Genomic DNA, 26886 nt, shown 5'->3' with positions numbered 1-26886 from the left:
CTTGCCGGCGTATTTCTCGGAAGATGAGTCCCTCACCTCACCCCAGGTAACGAATATGAACGGCTTCATGGCCGTGTGTGTGGCATGTGAGAGCGCAAGATCGAATAAGTCCACTATGTAGTACCCAAGAGCTCAGTCTCCGCCGACGGGCCAAGAGTCCAGAATCAGCTCCCCAACTTCACCACACAATCCACCCCCTCATCGGAGCCCCTCCATCGTCCACAGTGACTCCATCTCATCTCCATCCCCGCGCCGGATACTTCCGACGTCCTTTTCCTCCATTGGCCCCGCAAACTCAACCAGAAATCGGAGCATCCAACGGTCAAGGACGAAGCTCGTGTCGATGCTGGTCCGCGCCGTCTCGTGGAATGCTCTCAGGCGGCTGATGGCGTGGTCCGTCGTTGGCCAGTAGCATCGCAGTTGCAAAATGAGCTCAAAATTTCTCTCCAAACGCTGGCGGGCCACGCTTATGTCTGCCTCGTTGCCGCTGAACAACAGGGTGTGGATTTGGACCGTGGACGCGATGACCAGTACATGCGCCGTCATGGTATATCTAACGTCAGCGCCGGCTGTTGTTTGAGCGCGATACACCATGTCGCACAGCCGGGCGGCGTGGTCTTTGCATTTGTTTGCATACGAGTCTCGGCGCGCGACGGACGCGGATGCCGTAGGGTTGATGGCCGTTGTAGCAGCTGCACCGTACAGAAACTGGTAATAAAGGAGCTGCCCAAAGTGATAGTATCCCAAGTACACCGCAGCAAAGGTCCGGCCGAGACCTCGTGCCGCGAACCAGGCAAAGTTCTCGGGTGTATCTCTCATGTTGTCTGGGAGATCTGCAAGCCAGGCTTCCATACGAGCGCTCAAGGTCTCTACGCCCTGCTCCAGAGAGTCCCAGTTAGGGTTCTCGGCCACGCAACGCTGGTTAAAGTCATTAATGTCGAGCAAGATCCTATTCAGCCTCACCATCTGCGAGAGATGCTGCGAGCTCTGGTTCGACAAGGGTGCTGCAGGAACGCTGCGACTCATCGATAGGAACGGCAGATCGTCCATCGGCAGGGGAATGTCGGATCTCGCCGGTAGCAATTTGGGCAGCTTGACTGCGGTGGATGACCACACGTCAATCATGCAGAGTGACCACCAGACTGGGGACCTGTCAGTTGGGCTTCTTGTGCCTTGCAGATGAACTTGGCATCGGAGGATTGTCTTACCCCTTATATTGATCTCGCGTTCCAAGAGGCTGGTTGCTGGTCGGTTGGGGAGGTCCAGCAGCTGTGCCATGCGACATGCTACGCCATAGTAGATGTTTTCTGTTTCCCCATCCCCATCGGCTGTTGCCGCGGCTCCCACCAGCACACAAAGTTGGATGGTTGTTAACGACACATCGCGAAGGTTGGTCAGCTTCTCAGCAGCTGTCAGATATACACGACCTCTGTCCCGCGGGTCAATGTCCGCGAAGGAGTGGTCGGTCGAGAATCTGGATTGTTATCAGATCTCTGCCCGTCTTCATTATCAATGAGTCTTGGCAACGCATGGGGGACGCACCTGGCAGACAAGGCACAGATACCGTAAAGGAGTCCGTGAGGCACCCGGTCGGCGAGAGCATCCTCGATAAAGCTTGGCCGGTGAAAGAGGGAGTGGAACTGGTCATGGATGTAGTCGAAGTAGAGTCTCGCCAGATCCAGCCGGACGGGCAGACTAGGCAGAGTGGCATGCGGCGTGGTCTCACATCGGGAGCACCAGCCACCGGCATGGGATCCGGGTGACGGACTAGCCTGTCCTTGGTGTTGGTGCTGCCGTTCCTGTTGTTCCTGATTTTTCTTGCGCTCATTCTCTCTTTGCTCGTAGTACCCGCCTTGAGGTGGTTTCTGGACGCATTTGATTCCCCTTTCGTGGCAGTAAATGCAGTCTTCGAGGCCCTCCCTGGAGTGGCATTTGCGCCGTCGGGCTCTGCAGGATCATGTCAGGCAACTCTTTCCAGCGCAAGGACGTCGTCATGTGAAGACAATGGGGCAACCGAATATGTACCGACATGCAGCACAAGCCGAAGGTTTCCGCATGCCGCGGAGGTTACCTCGGAGCAAAGGCCGCTGTGCTCGTCAAGCGGCGCGCAACGAGTGTTGGACAGATACAGATGGGGCGTTTGGTATTGACGGCAGCGAGAAAATGGCACCAAAAATTCACTGTCCCTGGGCTGCTCTATTTCACCACGCGTTGGTTACCCGGCCGAGTTCGAGTGACCAGGGCTCTCCCTGTCGGTATCCTACGCTCGATTGGGGGCTAGCGGCGGAATACTGACGGTTTTCTCTCTCAACCCCGGCTCAGAGCATTGAGTCGTGTCACCCACAATCGTCTGACGAATGATGGCACCTGGTTGCTTCCCCAAAAGTCTCGACCGACCATCGTCTTCAACCCGGAGAATTCCCCATGGGACCCTCCCATCAGCACCTCGATGTGCGGCTTTCGTCCTCAAAACGTGCGATGCCAACGCTGCCCCCATCATGGGTTCGTCTGGGTTCTCCGCATATCCTCGGCAATACCAGGAGATTGGATTGGGCTCTGGCCTGTTCAGATGGCAGCTGTTGTGTTGCGTTGCAGGGTGTGAACAGCCCCCGCGTTCTTGTCTATAAATGCGACGTCGCGCCCTCTCCAACTATTGTCACGATGTGGGAATAACCTCATTCTCGACGGCCCGGTTTCTTCGGCGATTTCTTACAATCTGATTCGACATGTCGCAAGACAAGGCCATTGGCGCCGATGCGGTGCCAGCCGCCAGCCACCACAATGATCATAACCAAGGCGAAGCCATCACGGCGATGCAGATCGAGCGTGGGATGAGCGTTCGAGACTCTCTTAGATTCTGGCCCAAGGCCGTGATGTTCTCGTTCATCATCTCTCTTGCCATCATCATGGAGGTACGCTGTCTCCTGTCCTGGAATATTCAGTCATAGAGAGGTACTAACAACACGCAAAGGGTTACGACACTAACTTGATGAGCAACTTTTACGTGTTTCCGGCTTTTGCGAACCGTTATGGAGACGAGATCAATTCCGAGGGTGAAATGATCGTCTCGTCCCGGTGGCAAACAATCATCAACAACGGTGTCCAAGTCGGCTCCATCCTTGGCCTCATCCTCAATGGCTTCATCACCGAGTGGCTTGGATACAAGAAGACCATGATCGTCTCTATGGTTGCGATGATTGGCGCCGTCTTCATTCCGTTCTTCTCTAATGGTCTCCCGATGTTTCTTGCTGGTGCTCTTATTCAGGGTATCCCATGGGGCATCTTCCAGACCTTGGCTGTCACCTATGCTGCCGATATCTGCCCTATGGCACTCAGAGGCTACATGACGTCCTGGGTGTAAGTCTTTTTTCCCATCGCAGATGACGCGCATGTTAACTAATGGGCGCAGTAACATGTGCTGGGTCATCGGAGGACTCATCAGCAGCGGCATGCTTCGTGGTCTGTTGCAGATTGATAATCAGTGGGGTTATCGCATTCGTAAGTGGTAAAAGAACTGACAGTCGACCGCTTCGCTGACTTTCATACAGCCTTTGCGATTCAATGGGTATGGCCTATCCCCATCATCATCGGCACCTTGTTCGCTCCGGAGAGCCCTTGGTGGCTCGTTCGCCAGAACCGCATGGAGGAGGCAAGAGAAGCGGTCCGCAGCTTGACATCTCCTCAGAGTGGCGTCCACTTTGATCTCGATGCCCACATGGAGATGATGCGACTTACCAACCAGTTTGAGATTGAGGTCAGCTCCGGAACTCACTACTGGGACTGCTTCCGTGGCATCGACCTCCGCCGCACCGAGATTGCGTGCATGGTCTGGCTAACCCAGTCCTTCTGCGGAGTCCCTTTCATGGGATATGGTGTGCAGTTCATGACGAGCGCCGGTCTCAGCAAAGAAAGCGGATTCTCAATGGGCTTGGTGCAGAACTGCATCGGTCTCATCGGATGCATCATCGCATGGTACATCATGACCCACATCGGCAGACGCACCCTTTACTTGGCGGGCTTGTCGTCCATGGTCATCATTCTCATTGTCATCGGAGGACTCGGCATCGGCGCCGAATCGAACGCAAAGTCTTGGGGTGTAGGAGCTCTTATCGTCGTGATGCTCTTCCTCTTCCAGCTTAGCGTCGGTCCATCTTGCTACACGCTCGTGGCTGAGATGCCATCCACTCGGCTGCGTGTCAAGACTGTCGCACTCGCCCGTGCCTTCTACAACTCGGGTGGCTTCATCGTCAACGCCATTCAGCCTAAGATTATCGGAACAAACGACTGGAATTGGGGCGCCAAGGGTGGTTTCTTTTGGGCTGGTATTGCGGCCCTGTTCCTCGCGTGGACGTTCTTCAGACTGCCGGAGCCGTTTGGTCTCACGTACTCGGAGATTGACTTGCTCTTCGAGCATCGGGTTAGCGCTCGTCACTTCTCGCAAGAGGCAGCCGATGCCCTAAGACCGCAGTTGGAGGAGGTTGCCAACCGTCAAGAGAAGATTGCTGCCGTGGTTAGCCACCACGAGCACGAAGTTTAGGCACCGTGTTGTGTGTGTAAGCCCGGACCTCATGCCCGCAATGCCACTACCATTTGCAGAACCGAGTGCTATATATTACATGTCTATATACAATCTTTAAAGAGTCTCCCCGGCATATTTTGAAAAATGTTCCGCAAATGTACAGGTTGACTCATGTGCCGATGCCCAAAGTGGTTAACCGGAGCGCTCTCCAACATCGTGTCATTGCATCACGGCTGAATGGGTGGATGGCTGAACTGATGGTACCACTGATTTTGCCATTGATCCGTGCCGAAAATGATGTATTGCATTGGTCTCCGCAGCCGCAGGAAATACCGGCCGCATAGGCCGAACAATTATCCCCAAAACACTATGTTGGTCAAAGAAAACAGACAACATGAACGCCCAAGCTCTTGGGATGTAAATGCAAGAGTCGTCCGACCTCACTTTTTTCCTAACTAGGATCGCGGCAACGAGTTTAATCCCTCGTAATTCCTGCACCGGTAAGGTTCAAAAGCCGGCAGATATCTTTGTGCAAGTTAATTTCTCGTTGAATTTGCTGGATTCTCACTCGAGTTCTTCTCAATACTCCTGCCGCCATTATGATCGCCAACTATTTCACGTTGTATGCGATCACAGCATCTGCAATTATCTCTGTCGGAAGCGCCCTTACTCAGGTCGAGAATGTTATCAATGTCCCTCAGGGATGGGTTTCCCAGGGTAGACCCGGACAATCGGATAGGATCACCCTTTCCGTTGCCCTTAAGCAGCCCAAGCTCGACGAATTGAAATCTCGCCTCAAGGCTATCAGCAACCCGACTAGCAAGGACTACGCAAAACGTCTCTCTCAAGAATCCGTAGAGAATTACCGTGCCGCCAGCCGAGAGGATGTGGATGCCGTACGTTCGTGGCTTACGGCTCAGGATATCGTCGACTTAGAAGTGTCCCGGAGTTGGATCAATTTCAATACGACGGTTGCAAACGGCGAGAAGCTTCTTAACACGGAGTTCAACCAGTACAGCTTCAATGGCGGGGCTCCAGCTATTAGAGCTCTCTCATATTCAGTTCCAGAGAAAATCTCCTCGGCCATCGACTTTGTTCATCCTGTTACCAACTTCATGGCCACCTCCCGCCAGCCACTGCGGCTGGATCCGCTCGCCGACAAACCAAAAGCACCTCCCGGTAAATCAAAGAATCCCTGCGACGATGGCACTGACCCGATCTGTATCAAATCCCTTTATAAGATCAATTATACAGCCCCCATCGGGAACTCACCCGTCAAATTCGGCATTGCGGGTTTCCTGGAGGAGTACATCAACAAAGAAGACACCACGACGTTTATAAAGCGTTTCGCACCCGAGATTCTGGAGACGGGCTACGAATTCAGCGTCGAGCTCATCAACGGCGGCGAGAACCGGCAAAGCGCAAATGTCGCCGGCTCGGAAGCTGCACTTGACGTCCAATACGCCATGGCTTTGGGGTATCCTGCCAATGTTGTGTACTATTCCACAGGAGGCCGCGGAACAAAATTAGACAAGGATGGAAAACCGGATGACTCTCCGAAGTCAGACAACGAGCCTTATCTGGAGTTTCTGGAGTATCTTCTCGCCCGACCAGACGACACCTTGCCCCATGTCATATCAATCTCTTACGCCGATGATGAGTTGAGCGTCCCACGGCCGTACGCCATCAGGACGTGCGACATGTTCGCTTCTCTCGCAGCGCGAGGCGTATCTGTCCTTGCCGCTAGCGGAGATGGCGGTGCACGGGGTACGGGAGGCCTCAAGTGCTACAGCAACGACGGCAAGATGACCGAGATGACTTTACCAACCTTTCCAGCTTCGTGTCCGTACGTCACTGCGATCGGGGCTACGACAAACTCTGGGCCGCCCGTTAATGGAGCCAAGTTCAGCACTGGTGGCTTCAGCAACTACTTTGAAAGACCGGAATGGCAAGATGGTGTGGTGAAGAAGTACACCAAGGCTCTCAATGGCACTCTTGACGGTCGTTACAACACCTCCGGTCGTGCTTTCCCCGACATCAGCGCCATCGGTTCTGGTTTTGTCATCCAACGAGCCGGCAAGGAGAGCAGTGTCCTTGGGACCAGTGCCAGTTGTCCTGTCGTTGCGGCCATGATAGCTCTGGTCAATGACGCACGTCTACGAGCTGGAAAGGGTTCAGTTGGCTGGTTGAACCCAATACTCTACTCTAAAAAGATGCGTGCCGTACTCCAAGATGTTGTTGAGGGAGAAAGCCAGTCTTGCGCTTGGAACGGAGACGCGCCTGGAGGGTGGCCTGCGAAGCCGGGTTTCGATACCATCACCGGGCTTGGTGTGCCCAACAATTTTGAGAAGTTCTTCAAAGTGTTTATGGACTTGGACTAATTCCAATCTTGGTAATGGGCTGGTCTAGAGACATTGCACACTCATAGGCTGGCTATTTCTACCTTGTTATTCAATAATCGAGATTATTTTTATGAGATCGCCTAATTTTCCTGTGTCTGCGCCGCTATATTTCCTGTACACTTGACTATTACTATCGAAAGCGATGGTAGCGACAGAGACGAGGAGGACAAGGACGAGGACGAGGACGAGGACGACTATAACGACGATAACAATAGAAGCGACGACGACGATATCCACGGTGGTGGAGTAATTAGAGTATAGCCACAGAAAAGTAGTCGCTCTACCACAGGAAAAATAGGCGGTCTCATTTTTATTGCCTGAGCCTATTATGAACCAGGAGAAACTTCTATGCAGTCAGAGACGTGATGCATTGAGTTTCGCTCTTACTCGATTACTTTACGGAGCCAGGCTGACGCATCCGTCGGCGCTGTCCTCAAGGAAGATACCGCTAAAGATGACTCCCTCGTTAATGCCGGAGGGCTGGAAGCCGTTCTTGGTGATGTCGCCGGTGCCTCCCACGGGCTTCTTGAGAAGACCAAAGTGGTACTGGCCCTGTCCACTGACGTCGTTCTTGACTGCGTCGCCCTGGGCCTTGAGGGGATCCTTGCCAGTCGAGTAGAAGACCTTGCTTGTGCTACCCTTATGTTAGTGACTTGGCTGTCGGAGGCATGTAGCAGTACTCACTTGGCCCCGAAATCCAATGTAACGGCAAAGTTATGCGTCACACCCTCAGTGAAGGGGGTGCTGAATAAGACAGGAGGCGACGGCTTGGTGTTGACATTGCCGAAGAGCTGCAGCGTGTCCGGGTTGGCGTTGTTTCCGCCGAGAATAGTGCCAGTCTTGAGGACCATCTGGTTCGTGCTGAAGTCATTACTCTCTAGGAAAGCCATCTGGTACTCGTGGGAGGTATTGAGGGGTCGTTGCGCATCCTTTGCGATGCTGAAGTGGAGGGTCTTCACGCCTGTGGTAGACGGATCCGTGCCGGAGTTGCTGGACGGGATGAGTTCGGCGCGGCGGAAACCGGTCTGGTTGTTAAAGATCGACTTGTCACTAAGGCCTGTTAGTCCAACTGCAATTTCGAGTATCACAGCCGATTGACAGTACCTGATGGTGACTTCGACGGGCACGCTCTTCGTGCCGTCAAAAGGAGAGCCGGCCTGCTTGGGCAGTTGGAGAACTTGGCTGAAGGCTAAGCCCTTGCCAAAGACGTTTTGAGGATTGAAGAAGTTGTTCTTGGCATCGAGAGACTTGAGTGCGGTCCCGGACGGGATGCGTCCATCGAATTGGAGCTTGCACTTTTGGGCAGCTGCTGTCGAAGCAAGCCAGAGAAGAGTGAATGACTGAATGCACACCATGATGAAGTTGGACCTGCCGGATGGGACAATGAGTGAAAGTGGTGCGAAGCTGGAAAAGAAAGACGCTCAGGTGAGATGTTGGACAAGAATTGATGGAATGGAAGAAGGGACAAATGTTGAAGGGGTTGGAAGCATCGTGGCATTTGTAGACATGCTGATTGTTGGGTTGACAGTAAACCCTGGCCGGCGAGTTCATATGATGCACCGATTAATGTCGAATCATGCGCTCTTGGCACTTGTTTGGTATGGTTCATCGAGTGTTGACTTTCGGAACCAGACGAATAAGGCGCTGCAAGGTAGCATTGGACCGGCGAAAAAAAGGATACGGAGACTAAAATGAGCAGCGAGCTGAGGAAGGTTTTCTCCATGTCGGGGTTTCGTGGGGTGAGGAAACCGGAGATGTGGTTGACACGAGTCCGGCTAGCCAACCGGCGGTGGCAGAGGAAGACCGTCAGAACTGTCACAAGGCAGTGGAGGCAAGACGATCAAACAGCATCGTCTCAGGGACCGAACTGTGGTCTCGCCCGAAGATGCCGCGAAGCACGGAAAGATCAGATGGACCATGCCGGCGGGCGGGTGCAAGTGATGCCACGTTGGGACCAGCTGGGAATCCTTGCAGCGGCGGTTGTTTGCCTGTCATGCAGCCGTCTCGAGTGGTAACTCGTATCGTGTGTCCAGCCCAGCGGCCTTGCATGTTGAGATTGAGGCTCTGGACCTGACTCGATTTCCCGGAATTAGCTTCTAGAAGGTGCGTGGAGACTGGAAATATCCCGATGCCAAGCCGTCGGGTCTGTTGCGATAATAATCTGCGGCGTACGGAGGCATCCAATGCGCTTCGTCAATGACAGCAGCATCGCGTCTCTGGATGGTGATTTGTCTTTCTCATGAGGATGTCGGACCCGCCCGCCCAAAGCAAGACTGATGGTATGGCGAAGTTGAGAGCCACCTGTTGATAACTCAATCGTCCTCGCCATTTTCCCATCCTCTTCTCACGGCCTCGTTCTGTGGCACCTATCACCGGGAGAGGTCAAGTATGACTGCGTCGAAAGGCTTGAGTCCCGCCCGGTGCTCCCCATTAGCTTGGCATGGCATTGAGGAGACTCCCTTTGAGCACTGGACAGGTGTTGTTTGCCCCGCAAGATGATATGGAGAAGTGAGCGGGAAACATTCATATCTTGGCTTGGTCAGAAATCTCAAACCGAGGTAAGGTACCTCCTTAAGTACCTAATTAGGTATGAAAACGGGAAGCACTGTGTGTTTTCAGAGAGCCCGCCTACCTTAAGTTCTTCCAGTTGTCTGTGATGCATCCCCACTTTCCGTATTTCTTTATCGGACTCTTATCGTCATCTTATCGATAATCGATGGAGCTTCGGTGATCTCACTTAGCGATCTGCGCTAAGCAGTTGGCGTCTGTCCGGCCGCCGTTCGTTCGTTCAGTGAACCGAATCGCTGAAATGGAAAGTGGAGAGGAGAGGTCCAGTCCCTTCGGCCAGTCGCGGTTGCAAAACAACATCCGATTCAGCAAGATCCTCGAACGAACGTACCCTACCTTCCAACCTTCCGTCAATAACGCCAAATCACCAACCAGTCTCGCGCCTCCGTCTTTTGTGTGTCCTTTTTCGCCATCGAATTTACATGATTCCCCTCCTTTCGAGATCCGGAATTGGGCAACACGCTACCTGGAGCTTACCCCGTTAAGCTTTAAAGCTTTGGTCTTTCCGAGCCCGTTCTGAGACGCGTCTGTTCGTTCGAGGTCAAGCTTGGGCCTGGAATTTCCCTTTCGCCTCACCATACCACCACCTCTCGCCTCCAACACCTCTCCAAACCCGCGATACCCGACTTGTTGACGGACTGCATTTCAACCTGCACTTCGAACCGGTAGCGACATCAATCGACCTCGGAGCCTCGCGACCGATTTCAACCCGTCGCGAAATCCATCCACTAGCTCCTCGTCGCGAACCCCGGTCAACTGTCAGTTCCCGCTCTGTCCACCGCGTCGGTACCGCAACCATCCACAATTCTTCCGCAGTCGCGTCGCAAAACGCTTGTTCAAGGCAGCTACGAAGTCTTTTCTTCTCGGTCGGCTTTCTTCAGACTACACAGATATTCCTCACAAGACACCTGCTTGTTCTGCGAGGAGCTGCCCCAGTCGCTCATTGCCAAAACCGCCCACGATCCGAGCCGAAGCCGTCAGCGAGCCTCCTCGACAACCACTACGAACCAGTCCAATGGGCCGACTTTGAGGACGTATCGACATGCCTACCACTCAGGTAACCCCCACGGAAGATGTGCTTCTGCAGGGCATTGCCGACGCTCTCTTCAAAGCTCGCAAAGTCGTGGTCATTACCGGTGCCGGCATTAGTACCAATTCTGGCATACCGGTGAGCAACCGCAACTGCCACAGTTCCTCGATTTTTCTAACAATATTCTAGGATTTTCGAAGCGAAAATGGACTGTACTCTCTAATTCAAGCTCAATTCGACGCCGCAAGCAGAGAAAATGTTCCGGGAGGCAGGCGTCTGTCATCATCTTCTGCATCGTCATGCTCAGACACCCCCCCGGCAGAACGACCCATTAAGCGACAGAAGATTTCCTCCGAGGACTCGGCAATATGTATACCGAAGGAAGACATGCAAACAGCCAACGCACAAGAGACTGTAGGATCCGACGATGAGAGGCTGTGTTCTGCAGGAGAGGGTGCAGTGAATCTGATGCCCAGCCCTCCCAGTACTAGGTCGAGGGCCAAGAAGGCATTGGAATTCACCAAATATACCGTCAGCCGCCAGAGCACACCCGCGAAGGCACAGGGCGAGCTTCGACGTTCCAGGAGAGCGCAATCATTACCCCCGAGCCCACCACGAGATGCGGCACCGGCGCGAAGCTTTCCTTCAGCAGCCGAACTTCGAGCGCAGAGCCCCATCCGCACCTCCTTGCGCGTCCGAGGGCGCTCCGCGAGCCCCGATCCCAGGCGGCGACCAAACGCGTACCAAACGAACTCCGCTGAACTGCGAAAGAGGTCCCTACTAACCTCTTCGCTGAATTCGATGCAAGCGGCCGACATTGAGCCTCCAAGCCTCGCCTCAAGCCCGTTGAGACCACGCCAGACCTGGCCCAATGACGAGTCTGAGGAAACTCTTCCCCCGGCCGCTTCGTCATTCAGGGCTGACCTGATCGCCGCACAACTCACTACACCTAGAACCACTAGATTTCACTCCGATTTCAGCTCACCTCTGTCATCACCACCCCTAGGCTTCTCCTCGTCACCCCTTTCATCTCCCCCAACAATTCTATCCGACCCATTCCGGGAGGCTTCTTCGTCGACGAGCCGGCAATCTTCCAGTACAGCAAGCAGTACAGTGTCTTCAGAAATCGACGAAACACCTCCATCTTCCAACCCGGCCAAGGCATTACCCAACATCAAAGGCAGGGACCTTTTCGACGCCTCCATCTGGGCTGACCCTCTACGAACTTCGGTGTTCTACACTTTTGCCACTACATTACGACAAAAGGTCAAGGATGTTCAGCCTACGGCGTCTCATCACTTCATCGGCCACCTGCGCAACCGTGGCAAGCTGGTCCGGTGCTACACGCAGAATATTGATCAGATCGAGGAGAAGGTGGGGCTTACGACCTCACTTCATGATGGGCCTGGCCACCGGGGTCGCTTTTCAAGGAAGTCGACGACACAAGTGCCGACTCCACCCACGCCACCCAGTCACGACGAGATTCCAAAGGACGCTGGAAATTCCCGGGAAGCAAATAATGAGCCAACTCAATCACAGACGAGTGAAGACGGGGAGGGGATTGAGCAAGTGTTGGCTCGTGGCCTGACTGAGCAACAACCTCCACGACAGGAAAAGAAGTCCAGTGGCGTTGAATGTGTGTTCCTCCATGGATCTCTCGAGTCTCTGCGATGCTTTCTTTGCGGCAAAATCTGTGACTGGGACGACGAAGGACGGGCGCACGAAACCCTCTCTGGCCGTCAACCCGAATGTCCTTACTGTGCGGGTGCCACCGCGGCGAGGCAGGAGAGGGGCAAGAGAGCACTAGGTGTGGGCAAGCTGAGACCAGACATTGTCCTCTACGGCGAAGAGCATCCCAATGCCCACCTGATATCCCCAATTGTCACACATGACCTTGGACTATGTCCTGATCTCCTTCTCATCCTTGGCACCTCGCTGAAGGTGCACGGTCTGAAGGTCCTGGTCAGAGAGTTTGCCAAGACCATTCACAATAGAGGCGGAAAGGTTGTTTTTGTCAACTTTACAAAGCCTCCTGAAAGCTCATGGGGGGATATCATCGACTATTGGGTGCAGTGGGATTGCGACGCTTGGGTGTCCAACCTGAAGGAAAGAATTCCATTGATGTGGCTTCCCCCAGGAACGAAGCTGCCAAAGAAAAAGAAGGAAGTCAACGATAAGGCCAAGAAGCGCCAGAACAATGCAGACGGGAAGACAAACCTGGATACGGCTGGGCCATGCGGCGAGGTTCCAGTACTTACAACGGAGGCGGCCGTCAAGGCAGAGATGCCAGAAATACCGAAAAGGACCATCGAGACGACAGATCCAGCCGAAAAGCATCAGCCGCAAACCCAAGAGCAGGAAATACAGACCACGGAGATCCAGGGGCTCGCGGAAAGTCGAGGACCTGCAAACAGCTCAGTTAAGGTCGAGCCGACGCAGGACGAACAACCGCAGCAGAAGAAGGCTTCCCAAGATACCCCACCAAAGTCCTCGCCTCAACGCCCGATGGCAGTGCGAGATGACAAAACCAGCGCGGCCTACCTCACCTGGAAGATAAGGATGGAGCTTCGCCGCATTTCTGGCACCGAAACCCCGCCCTCAACCTGCTCTGCACCTTCAAAAGTCAGCAAGCCAAGAACGAAGCGGTCCAGGAAGTCTGCACCAGCCGCGCTACCCGAGCCCGCGCAACCTGACATCAATCCTAATGATGCGCAAGGCTCTCAGGAGGTGCCGGTCGGAGCATTGGAGGACGCCCACAATTCGATCGCAACAAGTGGTCTGCCACGGAGCGACCTGGTCGTCGAGGATGTTGTCATGTCGGGGGTGGAGGTAAACTCCATGGTCGCGGCCGTCAAGCTGAATCCTAGAAAGAGGAAGCGGAAGACGATCGACGGCGTAGAGGTCTCCTTCACGGGCACACCCCGCTCAACATCAGCCAGGGCTCTCCCACGACCGACTCCGAAAGTCAAAGTTTCGCGAAGTAAGGACAAGCCGTTGGCAGTGTCGCCCAAGATTCTCTCCGACATTCAACGTGTGTCGACGGAGGATTCGGTGAAGCTTCCGCCTCTTCGCATGAGCCAGATGCCGGAGGCGACACCATCGAAGCCGCCCGCGATGGAACCTGTACATTCTCCCCCAGGACCTCTCACAGACATCTCGCCTAACTCGCAGAGTCGCGTGGTTCACAGAAGACGGACGATTTCGGATCCATTCTATTTGAGCGACGTTCTTATCAATCAGCTGGTGCGGGCGCCTGGATGGACTGTCCCGCAGTGCATACAGATCGAGGCACAGTCCCAGAAGGAGGCAGAAGCCGCCATGGTGTTGGAGGGACTGAAGAACTCGAGTGGCCCAGCATTCGTTGCGAGGGATCATTGATATTGAAAGATGCTCAGCAAAGGCATCTCTTGCATGGATAGGAAAGCGTTGAATTATACCCCCATAGATAAATATCATTGCGCTCAGAGGCGCATCTCATGATAATGACGATCTTTTTTTCACTGCCTGCAACTGCTTTTTCCCTGATCATGCCCGCCCCCACGATGCGTCCCAAGGTGACCAAATTGCGTAACACCTAACGAGCCACTCACATCAACCGGAACGCACCCCGAAAACGTCTCCTAGGAACGAGCATCTACGAAACCGAACCCGATCATGTGTATGTAGCTGTGACAGGGACATGCACAGTGCTCGAGCCGGTCCATGCCGAGTCAGGTTGGCGCCGAGCTCTGACGTTGCTCTATTCAAGTCTGCGCACGCCTAGATGGGCCGTGGAAAGGGTCCAGTCTCGCAGGCTGGGTTCCCGCTGAATGTCAACGGGGTTTGATAGGTCTTCGATTCTGGGGGTGGGTGAAGGAAGAAGCACTTCAGCTCAGCCATGTGTCTGAGTGTCGGCTTCAGCTCGAGGCAAGTTTTGTCACTTTGATGTACTCTTGCCTTCGCGCGGGTGAGGGGCAACCAACCTCCTGACGAAGTGCGCGCTAGACGAGTTCCAGCTCGTCTTCCAGCGACCTAGGCGTCGATAGTTTGCGCGACGAATTGCTGCTGGCACCTTTCGCCACGTGTGGGCATCCAACCAAGCGCGTTGATCCAGAAACTCGGGAGGCCCTAAGTTGTCCCAAGAATTGTCTGGATCCTTGGCTTATTAACCACATCCAAAGATCCGCGTCTATGGGCACATCTGGCCAGGCTGTCGACATATTCAGGGTCTAGATTGGCAGTCATGAATTCCTATGACCGTGGTAAAGCCCTCTGTGTGTTTGATGCAGGGCACTGCCCGGACAACAGCAGAGATGTATCACGAGGCCTCATTGAATTCCGGAGACCACACGTACATGAAATGCAAGGAAATATTCTCCGAGACGAGATCCATTGTCCGTGGAATCGGAGATGCGGCTGAAACTTGGCGTGGAAGCCTTGGATTTGCCTTCGTGGTGAGAGGAACTCGTGGGCCGAGGGTGCAGTAGCTTCGAGGCATGGTTACAGGATGCGTTCCCAGCACGCTATAGTCCGTGAGGGGGTACTACTTTCCTTAACCAGGAGACGGCCACGATGATGGCGGCGACGCCGCATCAGCTAAGAATTGAGGTATCGCTTGGAGGTTTTGCTGGAGGCTTTGATCGAACATCCGCCACGATCACGTCCATGGCAGAAAAATCATCGACCGAGATGCCGAGCCTTGCAGGATAATACGGCAAGATCCGCATGCGAAGACACCTACAACACCACGCTCAGCTCGCGACGACGATTTGCGATTCGCCAATGCAAGAGGAAAGCCATAGACGCCCCTTCACGCTGGGCTGAGCTGCAGTGTTACCGGTAAGCGTTTCGAAGGACAAACTGAAGAAACGTCACTGGAGGGCGCAAAACCTGGGGAAAGACGTAGTCTAGACCATAGCGTTAGAGTTGGCATGGACAGAAATCCGTGGTGAAGTTTTTTGATCTCGATATAAGCTTACTCGGGGAGAGATCGGTAGACATGGCTGGATGTGAAGCAATCGAGGAGTCCGGGACGAGGCGTTACGGCGGCAATGCGGGCGAAGGGGAGAGATGGCTTGCGTTCTGAAGAGAGCGTTTACACCCGGAACGCCCATGGTTTCTCGACTGCCGTTTTCCCGCGTGACCAGCCAAGATAACCAGGCTAGCACAAGCAGGCTACAGCTTGCGAGAAAGGGGAGTCCCGTTTGGAGATTCTGTTGTTGTTTCGGTCCAGTCGCCGTGGTGTTGTTGGCGTTTGGTGGTCCCGACGGTTGTTGGCTCTAATGTGGCGTGGGAGATGACGATCCGGGGTGCCTTCTTCCCTTACGGATACAGGGCCAGGGCCATGCAGCACAAGCCACTCCATGCTCGTTGCGCATCTCTCAGTTGATTGGCGCAGGGGTTGTTGCAGTACGTGAACCTGGGGAAGTTGCCACCGTAGGGCGCCCTTGAGCCAACACCCCCCATCGCGACTTCCATGCATTTCGTCCAAGTTCAAATTTTTAGGTTCCCCCTTGGCACCTGCGACTTCCGCGAGCGCCGGCAGGCAGAGGGCAGGCACCACCCTCAGAACCCAACCTAAGTGCTTTATTGAAGGAAGCAGTAATCGGCTCCTTCCTTCACCGAGAATTCCACCCTCACCTTCCTTGCCTTAGGTAAGGTCCTGAAAGTGAGGTGGAAGGAAGGACTTGGCTGCTTCCATCTGAGCAAGGAAAGGGCGATCTTGATCGACAACTACCTTGTGGGAGAGATTCAATCCCCTCCCCTCACGGCCACGGACCAAGCGTTCGTTCTTCCTGGTAATCCGACACCTTATTCAGACCCGACTGCTTGACTTCTTCTCTCCCGGCTTCGTTCAATCTTCATCCACCTACTTTAGGTACACGAGTTTGAGCCGTTTTTCCCAAATCATTTCTCAACCCGGCGCTTGTCGGGAAATTCCCCCGCTCAAAGTCGCCCTTGAGACCGGCCCTTACTCGTTCTTCGTCTTACGATGCGACCACCCGACTAAGACGCCCTCTAAGCTCTATTCCCCTTTCAGAACATGGCTTCTCTCTTTCGGGCAGTCCACCGCTGATTCAGACATACAGTCGGCCACTCGCAATCCACCCCCCATGTCTATAGTCGCGCGCCACCTATAAATGGTGCTGTTGGAGGACACCCTCTTAGCCAAAGCTTTCTGCCTTTTTGGATCAAAATCAAGAGACACGACCAGGAGCAGCCAAACGTCTCCTCTCGCAAACTAGCTGTGGGAGAGGCTGCTGCCTTCCCGAGCCAGTTACCTCATCGACATGTTCACCAGAAGCCACTGCGGCGCATGCTCAGACGAGTCTGGGGTCAGACACTGCGCCCCGGACTTGCGTTACAGACGACAAGCTCATGGAAACAAAGAACTTCGTTTCCTCTCCCGTCCCTCAACGGTCAGGGCTTGGATCCTGCATCTCGCAACCATCGACTACCGGGACTTGCGCCTCCCTATGTGCTTGATTTTGACAAAGAAACCCCGCGCGCCCACCAGATCTATCTTCCAAAACAAGCCTCTTGCCCTGAATGGCCAATCCATACGCCTGTCTCGACCAACACACTCGGGATGGATTGAGCCATTGAAACGGCGCCTTCCGTCTGAATCTTCCTCTCTGCCATCGTGTCCCTGGCCTACTGTCGGAAACCAAACACACATCGTCACCGTTGTATTAGTCGATCATGCCCCTTATCCGGCCTTGGCTGGCATGCAGTAAGCCGCCTCAGACACGCAACTCCTGGCCACAACATGGCGTTTTAGTCCCTCTCACCGCATCTACTGCGGCGCACCCTCTCCGCCACGTAAATGCTTGTCCATCCGCCCGATGAAGCCTCCGTGGGGCTAGCATCTTCATCCCCGGACGTCTCCGCAAATTCACCAGGATTCGCCTTTGAATCTGTGCGGCCCCAGATGACCAGTGTGAGCAATAATCTGGCCGTGTTGATATGACGTTGTCTCCAATGTTCTCCCGGCCAGCCGGAACAACGAAAAGAACCCCAAGAATATGGCGGACACAAAAAACAATAGTCGTCACAGTTCGTGACGCTCTCCTAAGAAGACGCTAATCAACACTTTGACTCGGGGCTGGTGCAGTTGGCTCTTAATCCGGGCCCGCGCGGAATAGCGCTTTGGCTTGCGAGTAGTCCATCTGCCACCCAAATTACCGAAACTCGCCGCCTGGACGCTTCAGGAGACACGTTTGGTTGATCGGATTCTATTGTTGTGCCGCGCTTCAGACAGACAGTACGTCAAAGCTTAAGCAGCCACACGGGACTCGCGTTCTCTTTCTTCGTCGCCCAGCGAGCAATCCTGATCGTCCGCTTTGCTTTGCGCCGTCAAGTATCAGCAAAGTTACTGTGCTTACATGGCAGACACCTAATGCATGAAAAGACCGGGGCGGCGCGAGGAGGAGCATCTGGCCTCCACGCCTGCCCAATGTACGTGATGGATGCTTCATGGAAGAGTACCTCGAAAGTACTTGCAGTTTTGTGGATGTGCCGCCGTTCCATGTCATGGCCTCCGCCCGCGCAGGCGCCTCTAAAACTGCCTAGATTCGCCTTATAATTCTAAATGCGCCGAGTCCTCATATACCTTCATTCCTCTGTTTCTGTCCGTCGTTGGACCAGGCACATTACCGACTGCCATCTCTCATCTCGAATCGCCCGGCTGCCAGCTCAGCTTGCTGCTTACACGGCCTTCTTCTCCTGATTCGCCGCCTCGGAGCACACTTTGGTCCCACTTCCAGCCTGCCGACAAGCCTCAATCTGCTGGTGCAGCGCTGCGTTTGCCGCTCGGCAAATACCAACGCAGGAAAGATTCCCCTCTGCGCTGAGCCGAAAATTAAAGGGTGGGCGCCCTTCCATGGTATTGGATCCTAGGAGTTGGCGTGGACTGACAGGTTTTCATAGACCAAGCTGGACGGCAGCCACTTCGCGGCGAGAAGCCGGGATATATAGCAATGATCAATCCTAATCGCTGGTCGTGGTCGGGAGCACCGCGAAAAGCCCATGCCCGAGAGAATGCCGTTGCCAGCAACGAGCCTCTGATCCCACCCACCAACAATCCCGATTCGTGCGAGGGCAGTGTCCCAGCCGAGAAAAAGGTGCAGCCTGGCGCTGCGGGTGGTGTCTCATCGCGCCGGCTGTCTTACAATCGGTGGAGTTGGCGGCCAGATGCAGCTATATCGGTCACCTTGGAGGACCAGCAAGAGGACGACTCGGAAAATAGGGAGCAGGGAGAAGACCAGGGCCAAGCAACACAGTCGGGAGCATCGGATGGTCGTCGGTTGTCGAAAATCAACAAAAAGCTGGATGCCGCCGCTCCCACCAAGCGACCACGACCATTGTCTATGATAGCGCCTGCAAGCGCATCTTTCGGATCAGCGCCGTCTTATTCGCATTTTCAGCGCCAGCAACAGGCACAGCAACAGGAGACTGGAAGCGTGCCATCGCCCTCTCAACCGAGCCCCCTTACTACCCAGCCCTCAGCCGGTGTTAAGGAAGCCCTCGGCCGGTTTCTCACTCGGAAGTTCAGCAAACGACAAATGAAGACACCGCGGCAACAACAGAGCGAAGCTGAGCCAGTACCCCCGCCATCCCAGCATCAGCAGCAGCAAACATCAGGACCCATACAATCCTCAATGCGACGTGGTCCCCAACTCCACAATCCCCAGAACACCCTCCGTGGAGGATCCCCTGCCAACCCTGCCAACCCTGCCACCCATGCCCAGACCCAAGGACAGGGTCGCATCGAAAACGGTCGCATGGCTGCACCGCTGCCAGGGCTTGATGAGCAGCCCGAGTTGCAGGAGCAACTGCCTCCTCCAACAGACATTGACTCCCGTGCCGCGCCTGCTTCGGATGCAGCGACAAGTCTTGATCCCGGTGCTACGTCGTCACAAGCTCCCACGTCTTCAGCAGACGAGCCAGGGATACTGGGCCGCCTCATGCGCCGGCGATTGGCCCCTAAGGACAAAGACGTCGAAAACAATAAGAAGCGGTCGCTTTCCACGAGCGCCGACAACACGAGCCAGTCTGCCGGAGCCGACCACGAGAACAGCAACTCGTCTGATCCGTTGGCCAATGCCGATGAGACCACGGACCACGAAATGCAGGCACAGTCTATGCCATTATCCGCGTCCCACGCTTCGCAAAAGAAGCTAGGCGACACGACCAAGACACAGGAGGCCCAGACTGTCTCGGATGCCCAAAACCCATCGTCCTCGTCTGTCCCCCGTTTCCTACGACAGGTTGCGAAACCCCAGCAAGCGAAAGCCAGCCCGAACCAGGTTACTGGCGCCATCGCCCCACACAAGCACAACCCGCATTCTCAGTCTTCCCAGGCTCAACACCAGCAGCACATGTCTTCCTCAACGCCGTCTGCGCAACCCAAGCTGCGCGCGAAGCCGAGTTTCGGCAAGCGTTTCTGGTCTAGATCTGGGGCCAACGACTTTGGCGACGACAACGCAGCTAACGCCGATGCCGAAACACCTGCTTCCGCTCCGGTGTCTCGGCCGGTGTATGTGCCAAAGCATGCGGCATCAGACTTTTCGCGCACAACGTACCCGCCGCGCCAGCATCGCCACAGCTTCTCTCTCGGTAACGGCGAGAATGGCGTTCGCCCCCTGGCCACAATCACTGCCGAAGCCTTGGAGGACGAGCCTCAACGTCAGGTCGCACCGGAGCAGAGAAACCGTACGCCGTCGGCCGAGAAGCGCAGATCACGAGAGCTATCGTCCTCTTCCAAGTTCGACGGACCGTCTCCTCAGGAACTGCACCGCCGACTTGAGATTGTAAAGAGCAGTGAAATTGAGGTTGTGACCACCAGAGAACCCACTGCCGTCGATCACCGGCCTCAACAGCATCAGCTGCTGCACAGCAACTCGAATGCCTCATCGGCAAATGGCAAGGGACCCGCGAAGGCGCAGCCTCCATCCCGTCCACGTTCATCTCAACGGCACAGCTTCAACCTGATTGCGGATCCTTACGCAAGAGACCTGACGCCTCCCAAGTCTGCGTCGCCAGTGGAAATGGAGGCTCCCTTTGATCCGCCAAGTCACGCGCAACAACAGACGGTAGAGCCGACATCGCAACAGGTCCCGAAGCAGGCATCTCCACCACGACAGGCCACGCAGGACAAGACTTCACATGGCCGGTCTGAACATTCCAAAGAGCAGGCCGAAGAGAAGCCTCGCAAGGAGATGACGGACTTCGAGCGATTCATAGCCGATGCTGAGGCCGCCGAGCGTGAACATCATGCACAGATGTGGCGCAACCTCGCCCGTCGCTCCGGTCATTATGGATACAGTGACAATACCTACAACACGTACACGGCATACAGGCCAGATCCGGTCTCAACCAATCCAAGCGCCGTAGCTAACACGCAAAAAAGCGGCAAGCGGGACAGTGCGTATTACTCGGTTGGAAAGCGGGCGAGTATTATGACCACGGCTGCCGAGGACGAGCGCAACTTCATGTACGGACAGCCACTAGGCGACAACAATGGCCTGAAGCACCAGGGAAGCATCTCCAAACGCATTGCCGATTACATCAAGCCATCCAAGTCGGGCCAAGAGGTCGCCCAAGAGGCCTGGATGGCGGGACGGGCAAATCGCAGGAGCGTGATTGCAGGCGTAGCAGAGGAGTGATGAGTGAAGAAGGTTTGAACGACAGATTTAGTCGTGGTCAAAACGAGTTACGATATACGATGATTTGGAAGGCGTTATGGAGACGAGGGCGATGATATCCAAAGGTAGATGAAGATGATGAGTAGAACATCTAGACACACATACCTAACAAACAATTTCCTTTTTTTCCAGCTCAAAATAATTCATGAAACTCTCTCTTTCTGCCTTGGGCGCCACTCTAGCTCGTCGTCCTTCCTCGTCGTCCTTCCTCGTCGTCCTTCCTCGTCGTCCTTCCTCGTCCCTATTCTTCCCCGCCCCCTTACCCTATCACCCGTCTCTGTCTTCCTCCTCTACCGTCCTTTTTCGTCCATATCTTCCTCGCCGTGTTTACTGTCGCAAATTTTTGTTTTGCTTCGTTGGCGCCCTCTGCCGTCTTTTCTTCTCGTTTTCCGTCGTCGTCGTCCTCCTCCTCTTCCTTCGTCCTTGTTCCTCATCCTCCTTGATTGTCGCCAATTTTGTCGTTGCACCTCATCGGTCCTTACTTACCTATTCTGGCTTTAACGCGGCTCTTATACGTACTGCTAAATTCTGCTAGCATGTGGAAGTTGCGATGGCCTCACCTTCCCCACGGAGCTCTCACCGAGATCGGATAATGACGGCTTAGTCATCATAGAAATCCGGAATCTGGAAAGGTGCGTTGGGGCAGGCACCTGTGGTAGCGTCACTCTAAGGTTCCTTCCAGGTAATAAAGATTGCGTAGGGCCCTTTTTGGCCTGATGTGGCCACTCACAGTGACCCGTGGGGTAGGTGCGTGGACCCCTGGCTCCTTCCATGTAGGCCTATTAGGTACAGGTGGAAGGTACCGGGGCAGTAGCGGCCTTCCCAATTCGCCATCGCGAAAAAGTACAGATAACCAGAAACCAGAAATCCTCTCGTTTCTCTACTCCATCACCAACCCCACCGCCGCCGCCGTCGTCCGACCTCGTCCCTCGTCGTCGTCCTCGCCCTTGCCGTCGTCGGGTGTCTCTTATCTCCGTCTTGTTCGATGCCCTCTATACACTAGATTGACACCGACCACGAGCTTTTGTTCCCTTTTCGCCTGACGTCTGGTCCCGCGCGTTGCGCTTTCGCTCACGATGGCGCCCCTCGTGGACAACAACCAGATCAAGCTGGCTGAGCTGTGGAAGCCCCTGCCAACGCACTTCCACGCCTATGTCTGGCCCTTCGCCATTATCTGGCCCATCTTTTTACGCTACTACCTCACCCAAGAACTGTACGAGAAGCACATCGCATCCGAGGAATGGACCTTTGTGTGGATCGGCACCATCGTCACCTTCCAGTCCCTTTTCTGGTTGAGCACCCACTGGAGCGTCAACCTCCAGGCCCTCTTCACCGCGACCCGCGCCAAGTCAATTGACGAGGCCGAGCTCATCAAGATCATTCCCGTCGCCAATGCCGGATCCGCCGAGATCTGCAAGTTGGTTCGCGACAAGGTAAGACGCTACGTCCCGCGCCGTGTTGCATTCTCGTGGCAATAGGGCGTCCTGGTGCAGTGTCGCTGACAGCTACTTCTTCCACAGGTCGGAGGCAAGATCAACACCTCTTTCCTCTTCCAGAAGCGACGCTTCATCTACGTTCCCGAAGAGAAGACCTTCCGAACCCTTACCTACGACATCGACCTCGAGCCCAAGCCCAAAATCGCACGCTACCAGCAATCCAAGGGTATCGTGACGCAGGAGGAGTTGACGAGGATCGAGGAGCACTATGGCCCCAACGCTTTCGATATTCCCGTTCCTACCTTCACCGAGCTTTTCAAGGAGCACGCCGTCGCCCCCTTCTTCGTCTTCCAGATCTTCTGCGTTGGCTTGTGGATGCTCGATGAGTACTGGTACTACTCCCTCTTCACCCTTTTCATGCTTGTCGCCTTCGAGAGCACCGTCGTCTGGCAGCGTCAGCGGACGCTTAACGAGTTCCGTGGAATGAGCATCAAGCCTTACGATGTCTACGTCTACCGTCTGGGCAAGTGGACCGAGATCCAGAGTGACAAGCTTCTTCCCGGCGATCTGGTTTCCGTTGGCCGCACTAAGGAGGACAGCGGTGTTGCCTGCGACATGCTCCTTGTTGAAGGAACTGCCATTGTCAACGAGGCCATGCTGTCCGGCGAGAGTACTCCTCTCCTCAAGGAATCCATTCGGCTTCGCCCTGCCGATGCTAACCTCGAGCCCGAAGCCCTGGACAAGAACGCTTTCCTCTGGGGTGGTACCAAGGTTCTTCAGATCACCCACGGCAACCCTGATGAGGAGAAACCCAAGCTTGCCTCTGGCGTTCCTCCCCCTCCCGACAACGGCGCCATGGCCATCGTGCAGAAGACTGGTTTCGAGACTTCTCAGGGCAGCCTGGTTCGCACCATGATCTACTCCACCGAGCGCGTCTCTGCCAACAATGTTGAGGCTTTGTTTTTCATCTTATTCCTCCTCATTTTCGCGATCGCCGCCTCCTGGTATGTCTGGGATGAGGGTGTTAAGAAGGACCGCAAGCGCTCCAAGCTTCTGCTCGACTGCGTCTTGATCGTCACTAGTGTCGTCCCCCCCGAGTTGCCCATGGAGCTTAGTCTGGCGGTCAACACGAGTTTGGCTGCCCTCGCCAAGTTCGCTATTTTCTGCACCGAGCCTTTCCGCATTCCCTACGCCGGACGTATTGATGTTGCTTGCTTTGACAAGACTGGTACTCTCACCGGCGAGGACCTGGTTGTTGAGGGTATTGCTGGTCTGGGCCTTGGACACTCGGGCACTAGCACCCCTCGCGAGTCTGATGGCGCCCACTCCCACATGACCCCTGTCAACGAGATCGGTCTGGATACCACCCTGGTTCTTGCTACCGCGCACGCTCTTGTCAAGCTTGATGAGGGAGACGTTGTTGGTGACCCCATGGAAAAGGCTACTCTGACCTCTTTGGGATGGACTGTCGGCCGTAACGACACTCTCGCCAGCAAGCCCACTACTGCCGCTACTACTGGTGTCAGCGGAACTGTTCAGATCAAGCGCCGCTTCCAGTTTTCCTCGGCTCTCAAGCGACAGGCCTCAGTCGCTACCGTCAACGGTGCGGATAAGCAGGGCAACCGTATCCGTGGTACTTTCGTCGCTGTCAAGGGCGCCCCCGAGACCATCCAGAAAAGACTGACTACTGTTCCCGCCGACTACGAGGAGACCTTCAAGTACTTTACTCGCCGTGGGTCCCGCGTCCTCGCGCTTGCCTACAAGCAGCTTACCGTTGATAACGAGTTGGGAGCCAGCAAGATCAACGACCTGAAGCGTGAGAACGTCGAGTCTGGACTTACCTTTGCTGGATTCTTGGTTCTTTCTTGCCCCCTGAAGGATGATGCCAAGCAGGCTGTGCAGATGCTCAACGAGAGCAGCCACCGCGTTGTTATGATTACCGGAGACAACCCGCTTACCGCCGTTTACGTCGCCAGAGACGTAGAGATTGTCGACCGCGATGTTTTGATTTTGGATGCCCCCGAGGACAACGCCGATGGCGATAAGCTCATCTGGCATAGCGTTGATGAGAAGATCAGTATCCCGGTTGACCCGTCCAAGCCTATCGACAAGAAGATCCTCGAGTCCTACGACCTCTGCGTCACAGGTTACGCCCTCGCCAAGTTCAAGGACCAAGTCGGCTGGTACGAGATTCTGCGCCATACCTGGGTCTATGCGCGTGTCTCTCCCAAGCAGAAGGAAGATATCCTGGTTGGCCTCCGTGACATGGGATACTACACTTTGATGGCTGGTGACGGAACCAACGACGTTGGCGCTCTCAAGCAGGCTCATATTGGTATCGCTCTTCTTAACGGCACTCCTGAGGACCTCACTCGTATTGCCGAGCATTCTCGCAACACGAAGATGAAGGAGATCTACCAGAAGCAGGTGGACCTCATGAAGCGCTTCAACCAGCCGGCTCCTCCTGTTCCCGTCATGATTGCCCATCTTTACCCCCCTGGAACTAGCAACCCTCACTTCAGCAAGGCTGTCGAGCGCGAAGCTAAGAGGAAGAACGTTAGCCCCGAGGAGTGGATGAAGACCAACGGCGTTTCCGCCATCGAGACCGTCACCTCTCCGGGTGCCCAGCAACTTTTGAACAATCAGGACCCCAAGGCTGCTCGTCAGGCGCAGGCTCAAGCCAAGGCTGCTAGCTTTGCCGATAAGATGACTTCCCAGATGATGGAGAGTGAGATGGGCGGAGACGATGAGCCTCCCACCCTCAAGCTCGGCGACGCTTCCGTGGCAGCTCCCTTCACCAGCAAGCTTCGTAATGTCATTGCCGTCCCCAACATCATCCGCCAGGGTCGCTGCACTCTCGTCGCAACCATCCAGACGTACAAGATTCTCGCCCTCAACTGCCTCATCAGCGCCTACAGTCTCAGTGTCCTCTACCTCGAGGGTATCAAGTTTGGTGATGGCCAGTACACTATCAGCGGTATCTTGATGAGTGTCTGCTTCCTGTCTATCTCTCGCGCCCGTGTTGTTGAGGGTCTGTCCAAGGAGCGTCCTCAGCCCAACATCTTCAACTTCTACATCATCGGATCTATCCTGGGACAGTTTGCTGTCCACGTTGTAACCCTCATCTACATTGCCCGCTTCTGTGACAAGCTTGAGCCGTAAGTTTTCATGTTTTAGCGTAGGAGAACAGTAACTAACAAAAATCAGCCGCTCCGGTGACGTTGACCTTGAGGCCGAGTTCGCTCCCAGTCTGTTGAACAGCGCTGTGTACCTGCTCCAGCTCATCCAGCAAATCAGCACCTTCGCCATCAACTACCAGGGACGCCCCTTCCGTGAGTCTCTTCGCGAGAACAAGGGTATGTTCTACGGCATTGTTGGTGTTTCGGCCCTGGCCTTCTCCTGCTCGATGGAATTCATTCCCGAAATCAACGAGCAGATGAAGCTTGTGCCCTTCACTGAGGAGTTCAAGACCACCATGACTGGCGTTATGGTTCTGGACTATGCCGCTTGCTGGATCATCGAGGTCGTCCTCAAGCGCCTCTTCTCCGACTACCGTCCCCGTGACATCGCTGCCCGCCGACCGGAGCAGCTCGAGCGTGAGAGAATTCGCAAGGAGGCCGAACAGAAGAAGAAGGACGAGGAGGAGGAGCAGAAGCGCCTGGAGAAGGTGGCCGAGTTCGAGCGCAAGGTTGAGGAGCGCCGTCAACAACTCGAGGCCTGGAGACAAGGCCGACGATAGATTAGACCAGTACTTTCTGCTTGTCAATTAGAAGAAAAAGGGTGATGTCTAGATAGCGAGATGTATTGGACGTGTATGATAGTGAGATGACATCAGCATATAAAGTCATGAAATCACACGTATGACATGTAATGCGCTTCATTCTCGTATAAGTAAAACCAGACGTTCCTACCCGTACTAAAGCTGTCTCCATCCCGCTCCGTCTCTATCTCTACTACTATCTCTGTCCCTCTTCGTCTCTGTCCCTCTGTTCCAAATCTACCCCTGGGACATGATGAGTGGCAGGATAATGATCCCATTTCGAAGCCACCGGCAAAGACCCCCAGCAACCAGCCAGGGCCTTCATTGCAACGATTCTTGTTAATGAGACGAGGGAGATACGTCGGAGGGTTGGACCAGGCCTAGATCTCATAAGCGATGTTGTCCTCCTTCAAATGGACATGAGTGTTGCAAGATGCGGTGAAATTCTGGCAGGCGATTTTGAACTTGGCGATGGTGAAAAGATTG

At 54.8% G+C, this 26886-nt stretch overlaps 7 protein-coding genes across 7 annotated transcripts; 5 read left to right on the top strand and 2 right to left on the bottom strand.

The window, feature by feature from the left end:
• Positions 1-198: 198 nt before the first annotated feature.
• Positions 199-1828, bottom strand: CGCA056_v005838 (putative transcriptional regulatory protein; the record flags this gene model as incomplete). Its single annotated transcript, XM_037321089.1, has 4 exons — positions 199-1142; positions 1209-1474; positions 1543-1640; positions 1727-1828. 4 exons carry the CDS (start codon positions 1826-1828, stop codon positions 199-201), a joined length of 1410 nt encoding a protein of 469 aa, XP_037182230.1.
• Positions 1829-2726: 898 nt separating this feature from the next.
• CGCA056_v005837 (Maltose permease MAL31) lies at positions 2727-4537 on the top strand (the record flags this gene model as incomplete). Its single annotated transcript, XM_037321088.1, has 4 exons — positions 2727-2912; positions 2972-3357; positions 3410-3498; positions 3549-4537. The coding sequence occupies 4 exons, from the start codon at positions 2727-2729 to the stop codon at positions 4535-4537; spliced, it is 1650 nt and encodes a 549-aa protein (XP_037182242.1).
• Positions 4538-5118: 581 nt separating this feature from the next.
• On the top strand, positions 5119-6900 carry sed2-1 (Tripeptidyl-peptidase sed2; the record flags this gene model as incomplete). The annotated part of the gene is made up of 1 exon (XM_037321087.1): positions 5119-6900. One exon carries the CDS (start codon positions 5119-5121, stop codon positions 6898-6900), a length of 1782 nt encoding a protein of 593 aa, XP_037182243.1.
• A 417-nt stretch (positions 6901-7317) lies between these two features.
• CGCA056_v005835 (uncharacterized protein) lies at positions 7318-8276 on the bottom strand (the record flags this gene model as incomplete). Its single annotated transcript, XM_037321086.1, has 3 exons — positions 7318-7555; positions 7606-7971; positions 8026-8276. 3 exons carry the CDS (start codon positions 8274-8276, stop codon positions 7318-7320), a joined length of 855 nt encoding a protein of 284 aa, XP_037182061.1.
• A 2255-nt stretch (positions 8277-10531) lies between these two features.
• On the top strand, positions 10532-13897 carry HST3 (NAD-dependent histone deacetylase HST3; the record flags this gene model as incomplete). The annotated part of the gene is made up of 2 exons (XM_037321085.1): positions 10532-10657; positions 10709-13897. The coding sequence occupies 2 exons, from the start codon at positions 10532-10534 to the stop codon at positions 13895-13897; spliced, it is 3315 nt and encodes a 1104-aa protein (XP_037182062.1).
• A 4580-nt stretch (positions 13898-18477) lies between these two features.
• Positions 18478-21165, top strand: CGCA056_v005833 (uncharacterized protein; the record flags this gene model as incomplete). The annotated part of the gene is made up of 1 exon (XM_037321084.1): positions 18478-21165. The coding sequence occupies one exon, from the start codon at positions 18478-18480 to the stop codon at positions 21163-21165; it is 2688 nt and encodes an 895-aa protein (XP_037182059.1).
• Positions 21166-22280: 1115 nt separating this feature from the next.
• On the top strand, positions 22281-26379 carry SPF1 (Manganese-transporting ATPase 1; the record flags this gene model as incomplete). The annotated part of the gene is made up of 3 exons (XM_037321083.1): positions 22281-22637; positions 22725-25798; positions 25848-26379. 3 exons carry the CDS (start codon positions 22281-22283, stop codon positions 26377-26379), a joined length of 3963 nt encoding a protein of 1320 aa, XP_037182060.1.
• Between the last annotated feature and the right edge of the window lie 507 nt (positions 26380-26886).

The sequence above is a fragment of the Colletotrichum aenigma genome (assembly GCF_013390185.1).
Source record: "Colletotrichum aenigma strain Cg56 chromosome Unknown KSG_Cg56_contig03, whole genome shotgun sequence".
Lineage (NCBI taxonomy): Eukaryota > Fungi > Ascomycota > Sordariomycetes > Glomerellales > Glomerellaceae > Colletotrichum > Colletotrichum aenigma.
The sequence above is the reverse complement of the archived record's forward strand: the minus strand, read 5'-3'. Positions and strand labels throughout refer to the sequence as shown.